The sequence below is a fragment of the Sebastes fasciatus genome, chromosome 21 (genome assembly GCF_043250625.1).
Source record: "Sebastes fasciatus isolate fSebFas1 chromosome 21, fSebFas1.pri, whole genome shotgun sequence".
Lineage (NCBI taxonomy): Eukaryota > Metazoa > Chordata > Actinopteri > Perciformes > Sebastidae > Sebastes > Sebastes fasciatus.
In genome coordinates, this window is record NC_133815.1 from 2,926,938 (window position 1) to 2,938,044 (window position 11,107).

General features: G+C 41.7%; 1 protein-coding gene across 1 annotated transcript; it reads left to right on the forward strand.

The window, feature by feature from the left end:
* The first annotated feature begins 4,158 nt into the window (after positions 1 to 4,158).
* LOC141759398 (melanocortin receptor 4-like) lies at positions 4,159 to 7,642 on the forward strand. Its single transcript, XM_074621432.1, has one exon. It carries the CDS (start codon positions 4,640 to 4,642, stop codon positions 5,618 to 5,620), a length of 981 nt encoding a protein of 326 aa, XP_074477533.1. The 5' UTR covers positions 4,159 to 4,639; the 3' UTR covers positions 5,621 to 7,642.
* Positions 7,643 to 11,107: the final 3,465 nt, after the last annotated feature.

Below are 11,107 nucleotides of genomic sequence, written 5' to 3' on the forward strand. Positions count from 1 at the left end.
GCATGTGGTTCCAGGTCCGGAGTTGTTTCATGCATTTCATGTTGGTGCACCTGCAAATGCAAAATATGTCTCTAATTACAGCCTATATCACTAAAGTTACAATCTAAACAAAAATGAATAAATACAATTATTAAGATAAAAATGCAATCTCACCAGATTTATGGAGATTGTGCAATAAAAACTATTTTTGCATGTCGCACGGTGCAAGATGGGCCTAATAAGTCTTGGTCACAATCTCTTTCAGACATGGTGAATCATGGTGATACGCTACACGATACACGCCGTAATATAACGAGAATAAAGTCATTACTTTACAATAAAAAAGTCGTAATGTTACGCGAATAAGGTCATAACTTTATGATAAAAAAGTCGGAATGTTACGAGAATAAAGTCATAACTTTACAAGAATAAAGTAATAACTTTACGATAAAAAAATCGTAATGTTATGAGAATAAAGTCATAACTTTACGAGAAAAAACGTCATAATATTACGAGAATAAAGTCATAACTTTATTATAAAAAAGTCGTAATGTTACGAGAATAAAGTCACTTTTTTCACTTTACGAGAAAAAATGTCATATTACGAGAATAAAGTCATAACTTTACGAGAATAAAGTCATAATTTCATGATAAAAAAAGTCGTAATGTTACAAGAATAAACTGGGATGATGTGCTCTGATATTTTGTGTCCGCTGTATTTTGAATTGACGGCAATCTATGAGAGTAGGAGAGGAGTAGTATTAGTAGGAAGGCAAATAAAGAGGAAATTGCAATATTGTAATAATTCAGCATACTTGCAACAAAAGCGTGCATTCATTTTTCAGAGCCAGACTTAGATGGAAAACTTGTGATATTTCTCAGATATTGTAATGCAGTAATGTCAAATCAGCATCCAATATGAGTCCTAAATGTTTAAATCTAATGTCTGAATGCTATTAAAGATCTCACAAACACCTCCTGCAGCCTCTCTTCTCTGCCCTCTCATTCATTTTGTTGGTAGATTATTATGTATGCAGTTATATTTTGGGAGCTTAGTGAGCAAACTAATGAAGAAGGGTGAATATACTGCAGGAGTTTTTTCTGTATATAATCACTTCACAGTTACTTTATGATGACTAAATAATATGTCGTACTCACTCCAGGAATGTAGCTTTTGTGGAAATAATTGCTCCATGATTACGTGAGTGATTACTTCAGTGCTTATAAAGGCAATTACCTTTTGTACTAATAATTATACTTCATAATTACCAAATATACAAAAAGTCAATTACCGCCGCACTGTGAGAGCTATTCTGCCTCCAAGAAATTAATTTATATCTGGTCTGGATACTGAACTGCATTATTCCCATGTGAATGACTGTCCTCTCACTGAAGGTTATACATGTGTATCATCACTCACGTTTTTAAATATTCTCTCCTGAGACAGCAGCTCGTCTTACAGCACTTTGATCATGTTGTGTTGTTTTTTTAAAATCTTTTTTTGTCTAAATGTCAGAGAAAAAGAAAGCATTATTCTTAAAGGGACTATTTGTAACTTTCAGAAATGTTTCTTAACAGCGACACCTGTGGCTGTGAAATCAACGAAAGTCAGCGTCGGGCTCGTGCTTGTGCTCGCTCTAAATGGACATGAACGAACATCGCTCAAGACAGTGAGGCGACAAACGTCAGCTAAAACCACAATATCACTCTATATTTCAGCTGCTTGGCAGTAATGTTAGCTGACCAGACGAAGGTCTCTTCATGAATCAATGCTGATACTGTGTTTGCTGCTCCTGCCTCAGCGCAGGCTTCAGCAGCGGGGCTCCCCAGCGAGAAACTCATCTCCCTCCGCCCGCAGCCGGAGAGAGCAGGAAGACACCGGCAACCGGTCGGTAACGAGACGGTAACGTTTCTCACTGCGGAGCCCCGTTACTTCACAAGACACGGGAAACCTCTGTTGGTCTGGAGGAGCTGCAGCATTTATTTCTGCACAAACGTCCACTGTACATTCACTAGATATTCTCAGAGCTAAACTAACTCTTCTGCTGTGTGGAGTGAGCGCGCGTTCACGTCTAGAGGTGGAGCGAGTACGCGAGAACGCGCGCTGTCTGAGTGAAGGCGAGCAGGCAGAGGAGACGAGGCTCTGGCCACACGCGAGCGCGCATATGCGAGCGCGCGTATGCGAGCGCGCGTATGTGTCCGACCCGCTACATTTATACGCTTAGAAAGTGTACAAACAGTCCCTTTAAATTGTCACTTTTCCTAAAAGCTGTGGAGAATTATACCCGGAGTGGTGAAGTAAATGCATTATTTTTCTCAGTGCAGTTTCATTTTGCTAAAGATTTTTAAGTTATGAAAGCAGAGCTTGAAACAAGGCAGATGCTTACTTAAAAGAAAATCGTCAAGGTTGAAACTCAACTTTTACATCAGGACATGAATGTGTTCTGACTCATGCAGTCAACTGAATGGCATCTTCAGGGTTGCTTTGAATACGCACTGAATACACAGCCTTGTTATTTTGATCTCAACTACCAACACATTCTCAGCACAACCTGTCACAAACAGACGCTTTGTCAGACTCCTCTGTGTCACTTTACTACGGCAGTAAACACGCGCTTTATAGGCAACAAAACCACGTTTAGGAAAAAACAACATGGTTGGGCTTAAAACTAAGTTTGTACAGTGAAAATGTGAGTTGATGTCGTGAATACAGAACAGCTGATTGTTACGTGAACGTGAAACTTAACACAAGGGACATGAACAGCGGTCTCCTGGATGAAAGCCCTGTGTTTGTTGGACCCATCCACCTCTCGTGTGTCTTCTCGCTCTTAAAACTACGTCACTGCAGCACTTTCTCTGAGCGTTTACTGTTGCCGTGGATGGGTTTACATTGTAGTTAATGGAAAGCAAGGGGTCGTGTGTAATCCGGTAAAAACTTGCAAAAACTCTTGCGAGATTCGCAGCAACGAAATGAGTACTTCTTCCACGACTGGTGTTCACAGCTCGTCTTTAATGCCTTCAGGCGGCAAAAAACAGTGCAGGTTTAATGCTCACCTAATTGATATATCTTTATATGAACAATTTATTAAATGAAATGTTCGTAGTGACACAAAGACATTTTACCAACAGAGATCTTTAGCCTCTTTTAGCTTCTAGTTTTGGTTTTATGGTTTGTTTACTGTGACAGCAGGAAGCCGTTTTTAGCAAAGAAACAAGGCTATAAAGTCCAACTTAATCGAGTCCAAGTCAAGTCCAAGACCGGGTCCAGTCGAGTCCAAGTCAAGGCTAAGTCCAGGACGAGTTAGGATGAGCAGAAATAATCTATCTATAAACAAGCAGATCTATCTTCTAACATCAAACTAATCAATGCATTTAGTTTGGTTTGAGGACTGTTACAGTCTAATGTTACATTCATTAATAAACCTTGAATTTAATATGATATTTGCTACTGACGTTTCTACCCCGGGGACCACCAACAATATGCACACAAGCTGGGACGTTTTCATCTTCATTCAATTTATTTATTGATTTTATTAATATGCAAATAGCATGGAAGAGGAAGTAGGTGTGCTGCAGCACCTCCTAAAACAGCAATAAAGGCAATGAAGTTTATACTTAGTCTTAAAACGATCGTGTTTTTCCCTGATTTCCCAGAGTGAAGCAGGCGCTTACCGTCAAACTCCATTTCCACCATTTCTCCGGGTTTTTTTCCACACTAACTGGCAACTTGATCACTGACGACCCAGAGATGCAAAGTGATACCAGTGTTGTTTATCTATTGGCTCACAAGTCTTGTTAGAAGTGGGAACCAAACGTCAGATATCTTCCACAGAGAAAAACAAAACATTCATTTTGGACCCATCAAAAATGTTAAAGTTATGAGTTGATCATCATACATTTTTTATTCAGCACCTTTCTAAAAGCTCTGTGGAGGTGTTATTTTTAAATTACTCATCTACATAAAATGTTATGAAAAAAAGACCTTTAAGCTTTATAAATTCATTTATCTATTTAATGTTTTAAGTTCAGTCTAAAGGTTGAAGCATTCATTTTTAAAATTTGCTCATTCATGCGTCAAGCCAGACTTTGCTCCACCTCCCACCGTATCAGCGAGCGGATAGGACAAAAACACTACAGGGGGGTGTGTGTAGGTGTGTGTGTGTATTTGTATGTGTGCGCCTGGTATAATAGCAGAGAGATAGACAGCGAGGGAAGACCACAGTAGCTCACTAAGTGATGATCTGCCTGCACTCACAGAGCGAGCTGCTCCGCTCTGATCTCTCTGCCTCTCATGCTGTCGCTCACCGTTAATCAGCCTCACGCACCTTTCTGCTTTCTGCTTCACTCCTTCCACTTAATCCTTCTAACATCTTTCGTGGGGAGCGTTTATTCTAACTTCTTAGAGATGAGAGGAGAGCGCTGGGACTGTTTGTGGCTGAGAGTAACAACAGCAGCAGATGTCTGAAGATAATTGCCTGTCTTGGTAAACCCTAAGGGTGAAAAGGGGAAGAAGGAAGATTTGTTCATTCCTCTTCCAGGGGGGCGTCTTACAGTTAATGAGGATGTCTGAGGAGCGCACACGTTGAGAATTTAACCAGATGGACCAGAAACAACGGAAGAAGAAGACCTAACCCAAGAAGGGGATTTAAAAGGAAACATTATGAACACCACAGAGCACCATGGATTGATCCAAGGCTACCACAACAGGAGCCAAACATCAGGCATTTTGCCACTCAACACAGACTTATCAGCCGAGAAGGACTCGTCGGCAGGATGCTACGAACAGTTGTTGATTTCCACCGAGGTTTTCCTCACTCTGGGCATCATCAGCCTGCTGGAGAACATCCTGGTTGTTGCTGCTATCGTCAAAAACAAGAACCTTCACTCGCCCATGTACTTTTTCATCTGTAGCCTCGCTGTCGCTGACATGCTTGTCAGCGTGTCCAACGCCTCTGAGACTATCGTCATAGCGCTCATCAATGGGGGCAACCTGACCATCCCCGTCTCGTTGATCAAAAGCATGGACAATGTGTTCGACTCTATGATCTGTAGCTCTCTGTTGGCGTCCATCTGCAGCTTGCTGGCCATCGCCATCGATCGCTACATCACCATCTTCTACGCTCTGCGCTACCACAACATCGTCACCCTGCGAAGAGCGATGCTGGTCATCAGCAGCATCTGGACGTGCTGCATCGTGTCCGGCATCCTGTTCATCATCTACTCGGAGAGCACCACGGTGCTCATCTGCCTCATCACCATGTTCTTCACCATGCTGGTGCTCATGGCGTCGCTGTACGTCCACATGTTCCTGCTGGCGCGTTTGCACATGAAGCGGATCGCGGCGCTGCCGGGCAACGCTCCCATCCACCAGCGGGCCAACATGAAGGGCGCCATCACCCTCACCATCCTCCTCGGGGTGTTCGTGGTGTGCTGGGCGCCCTTTTTCCTCCACCTCATCCTCATGATCACTTGCCCCCGGAACCCCTACTGCACCTGCTTCATGTCCCACTTCAACATGTACCTCATCCTCATCATGTGCAACTCCGTCATTGACCCCATCATCTACGCCTTTCGCAGCCAGGAGATGAGGAAGACCTTCAAAGAGATTTTCTGCTGCTCGCACGCTCTCTTGTGCGTGTGAGCTGCCCGTTGAGTGTCAGAAGAGCTTCGACGCTGGCAGCTACAATCAACAATTTGAATGAAACTTGGCCGTGAGCTGTAATCACTGTGGACTGATGTGGCTCTGTTGTGCCATGTGCTCTGGCAGTCGGCTGTTAATGATTGATAAGTAGGGCGCTCGCCTTTGGTTTCGCGAGTCAGGTTGTTAAAGAGGTAGGTTTACAGACACCTTGTAAAATAGAGTATCGCTCTGTTGAGAAATGCTATTTTGTTTCATAGTAAACGCCGCTCTAAAGTGCAATTTAACGTAAATGTTACCAGCATGTATATCATGCTCAAACTGTGGTTCATTTACAAACCTTTTCTCTTTCTCACTCTAAAACGTTCTCTCTCTACCGACCATGCGTTTTATTGTTCAGTGTCAAAAGAAAATCAAAAATGCCATCTTTAAAGATCTTTATGTATCTACATGGATTATGGCACTTAAATGTCACAGCTGTTGCAACGTTTAAACCTAAATGCCACAGTGCGTGTACTCTAGCAGAGATTAACATAGTGTATATGACAGACTACCTCCATGTTTGAGAGTGTAATCCACCTCATAATAGAAGCTATGAGAGTATTTTTGCAGATGGGTGTATACTCCTTTTGTTTTGCATTGCAATGAATGTAAAGAAATATTATTTTTCACAAGATAAAATGATGAATAACATTACACCTCATGTATTATGTGCCAATCACGAAGGAGGAGATGAAGGAAAGTACAGGGAATATCCTGCTCAACTGAAGTGGGCTTTCTTTTTTTTTACAGAGGTGGCATTTTTCTGAGTTAGAGGTAAAGGAATGAGTAATCTAACACAAATGGATTACTTTGTAGTAAAGAAGTGTGATTTTCCAAGCTTCTCTAAACGGTTAAGAACTCTGAGATCAAACTAGGTGCGTCCGGAAATCACAAAACAAGAGCACAAAGAAAAAAAAAAAAAAACATTTCTGCTCTGCTGTGGAACCCGCTCCGCTCAGCATGGTAACCTCAGGCTGTTGTTTTGTTGCTTACGCATGACATTTATCAACTGGGATGTAAAAAGCAAGGCAGTACAGTTGTTTAACCACTCACTGGGTTACACATTTACAGTAATGAGGGGTAAATGCTTATTTACCCTCAGTGCAGAGTGTACTGAGAAGACAAATGAGTGTGTTTCTCAGGCAGAAAAGATGGCACTTAATAAACGATTTAATTTATTTGAACGTACAGAAAAAAATAGAAATGATTCAGGGTGACCTAGAACCTTTCCTCTAGTGTGTACTCCCAGTTTTTGGCTCCATGATGGCAACTTGACCTGGCCAGGGATGCAGTTTTTGTTGACTCTGATTTCCCCTCTGACGCCGGGCAGCCAGAAAGAGATTTGTATCCCAGGGATGAACAGAAAGTTGCTTCAACGTTTGCGAATCCTGACTTCCGTCTGAGCTGATAGCTAAAACAGACTCCTGATGATGCCATCGTCAGTCCGCTCTGACTCAAGACATCTGCTGATCTCCAAATCAAAGCTCTTGTGAATTTGTGGTTTGTGTAGATATTCGTGTAAATTTGCACATGTGGGTCGTTGTCACTCTCAGCATGCACGTGTGACCAACATAGAGATCTATTTTTCATCATGTTTCATGTAAAAGGACAGATTTTACTGAATGTATTTTTATGTATTATGTGCTGTGTTGCTTCTTCTCCTTGCCTTAAATATGTTGCACTGTGACGTAAAGAGCAACCGTATCCTCTGTGATTCAGCATTTAAGAAACTGATGTGATCAGTCTTTATATGTTGGTAAGTGCTATTTGCAATATTGCCTTATTTATGTATGCCTTTTTAAAACTCAAAGTGCATTTTTGAAGCTCATGAAATACACACGATGTAAACGGGGTGGCCCACTTTCTGTTAAAAAAAGCTTTGCCTGGAATTTGATTCATGTGTGCCGATATGAAGCTGTTTGCTTGACCAAATGCATCCTCTGTGAATCACGTCTGCAAAGTAACTTCAATAAATCATGCTGCCACCTCAGTAACAGCTCTGTTTGTCGGCTTTCCACTGGAGCAGCAGACTTTAACCTTTACACACCGGCTGCTTTGTTGACTTTTTACTTGAACAGGAAAAAAACACACAGTTCCTCAATTGCACATGAAAACAACTGCACACTCCAAAACAACTGGACTTACATAAGACATAGAGATACAAATGAGTTTATTCTAATATCACTGAATACATGCATTCATACAAACCGCAACAATAGGTTTTCACCTAAACTTGACTTTTATATAACAAGTGGAAATGTAGCAGAGCTTCTTCCCTGAGGTGAGAAGTGTTCGGAGCGTGCTGGAGAAATACCCAGAAGGTTTTCGATCGTGGTGAATAAGTCAATCAGAAGTAAACAAAACATTTCTAACACTGGAAAATAACTTTCAACAACGTTCGACGCATGCATTCAATAATGTTTTGGAAGCATCAGTGTGACAAATTGACAACAATTCATTACGAATTTAATGAAATCTTAATAGACTTTTGGGTACTAATGGATTCACAGATAACAGACTAAACAATGAATCTGTTTTTATAATGAAGTGTTCTGATGATGGAGCGTCTTCACATCTATACAGAACAAAAAGGGATGTAAATGAAAAGAACCTGATGAAACCCTCTGAGATCCAACTTTACTGTCTTTCAGAGGGTGTAGCAGGTTCAGTTTTAGAGAGAAGGTACGGATATCATATGAAACTAGAAAACACAAGGAATCCATGGGTAACAACCGTTTCATGCTAGCTTGTCGGGATGGATGGATCAGACTAGAGACTTATAGCATTCAGAGGATAGATGGATCAGACTAGAGACCTAGAGCATTCAGAGGATGGATGGATCAAACTAGAGACCTAGAGCATTCAGAGGATGGATGGATCAAACTAGAGACCTAGAGCATTCAGAGGATGGATGGATCAAACTAGAGACCTAGAGCATTCAGAGGATGGATGGATCAGACTAGAGACCTAGAGCATTCAGAGGATGGATGGATTAGACTAGAGACCTAGAGCATTCAGAGGATGGATGGATCAGACTAGAGACCTAGAGCATTCAGAGGATGGATGGCTTTCCTAGGTAGATTGACAATAAGGGGGTTTCTGAGCAGTTTACACAACAGAAGTGCTCGCCATCCTATCGCCAAAAAGTGCCATTCTTGCAGAAATCTCCAAATGTCAAAAGGTTTTTAAACCAAATCACAGCATGGCTTTTTCTATGGTATTCCTCAAGGTCTTGGTGTCTTAATGTGGTATTTTTGAGAGATTATTGATCATTTTTATCAATTCTCGAGTGGTAAAACATTGTCAAATTTAGCAGTGTAACAAATGGTATCAACCAAAAAACAACTTATGAGACATAATGGAGCATGGGGATGACCACCATATACTTCTATCATAATGTCAAACCCTTATACACATTTACAATTTATTTTAATTAATAAATTAGTTCATGTTTATTTCTGATTTATAACTAGAACAACTTGACAAACAGTGCTGAGCTGCATCTCAAATTAATCTCCAGGTTCCCAGCTTTCAGATGATGAACACCACTTCTATGTGACATCTTCTGTTGACCTGCTATCTCCCCCTAAAGACCTCCTGTACGGGTCTATTGTGGGTCTCAGAGGGTTAAAGAAAACGGAGATATTCTTATTTCTGCTATTATACAGAAACACATTCAAACAAGTAAAGCATTCATTTTCAGCATTCAGGCTGTTGAGAATATGCTTGTAAAGAGGCGGATGGATGTTGCACTAAGCAGTATGAAATATGAAATCTTTTACAAATATGAAGAAGCAGCGATTCAGCATTCTCTACTATTTCCATTCATCTCAGATTGACAGCCTCAATTTGGTCCCTGTCGTATAATATCATCTTTCTTTCCCTTTTCATTCTTCAGCACAATGTGAACAAAATGCCACCAGCACAGCGGGGGTGCTTCACGCTGCCCCGGTTAGGGGCTGCACTTTCAGTGAATGTCACAAAGAATTCACTTCAAATATCAGCAGCCTCCTTTGCTGGTTTCTAAAGTGTAAAATGTAAAGAGAATAGGCAGAACAAAGGAGCACCTGGACACTTCCAGCAGAGTTACAGGTTTGTATTCCACTGGGAGTAAAAAGCAAAAAGCACGGACGTATTGAGACGGCATGATGGGAATGACAAATGACTGCAAGTATACATTCTGTTTTTCACTCAGCCACCTCGAGTACAGATGCGGCATGTCACTCTCCGGTTTCATTGAGTTATCCAAGTCCTGGCGAAGTTTCTCTGTGTTTCAGCCCACTCGCTTCTCTCTCCGCAACTCAGATGAGGTGAATAAAGGAAAGGCGATGACTGACAGTCAGTCTTCCTCCCCTGACCTCTCACCTTTATGGTTTCTCTGCCGTACCATACCTCCCGCTTGCTGCTTGTTCAACATGTTCTCAGTGAAGTGTTTTCTTTGGAGAGGCAGAACATGGTGACTTCTCCTCTCCCCATCATGTGAGGGGGAGAAAGTTCGGGCTCATCGCTGTGGCTGAGTTTCTTTCTTCCCGATTACCATGCCAGCCAACGTGAACAGTTTCTAACATAGACTGTGTTTATAAGAAGTGGACGTAGTCACCGTGATGTCACCCATTGGTTAGCGGCCGCCATCCTGAAGCCTGGAGTTTGGCATTTTGGCCGTTGCCATCTTGTTTTTTGCAACCAGAAGTGACACGAGAGGCTGGAGCTAAGTACAACTGAATAAGACATTTTTAGGTGACAAAAAAGGTTGTAATTAACTTTCATGAACTGAAAACACATTGTGAAAGGGTTAAAGTTATAAGACGAACACACGGACAACTCCCAGACCATCTCCCATTGAGATCTAATGACAGCCCTGATGTTCACACAATGAGAGCGTATATCATGCTTCATTGAGATCACATTTCAGACCAATTTTCCTCTCTTTATGTTACTTATTTTTTTCACTAGCACACCACAGCATGCCTGACTCACAGTGTCCCAATAGTCTCATAACTGACGTAGGTATAAAAGTACATAGGTGAACTTTCTGTGCTTCTCTGGTGTACTTCATATATCCCTGACAACACAATGGTCGTTTTCAGGCACGTGTTATCCACTGGGCCAATTAAGCCGTCGCCCGGGGGCCTCCTCCTCTCTTTTGTGTGCGTGTGTGTGATCTGAATTATAGAACTGTATTGGTGAATGAGGGACAGTATGTGCTTGCGTATATGCCATTGAGCTTCACACGGCGTTCATATTGTTGCCGCTGGCCCAGGAAATTATTGTTCGAACCATGTGGTGCGAATCCTGTATGATAGAAGACATCTATAGGTGGTAATATAGTCCTTGGGATTGTGATCATAGCCTGTCAGCATGTAAATCCTGTAAGCTACAGGTGTTTCCAAAAGAAAGTGCACTGAAAAGGTGGCAGGTGGGCTCTGCATTCTCAATCCGTGCATGTTT

What these genes read in the sequence shown, in the direction of transcription:
- LOC141759398 (XM_074621432.1), top strand. Translation starts at nt 4,640, where the DNA reads ATGAACACCACAGAGCACCATGGATTGATCCAAGGCTACCACAACAGG.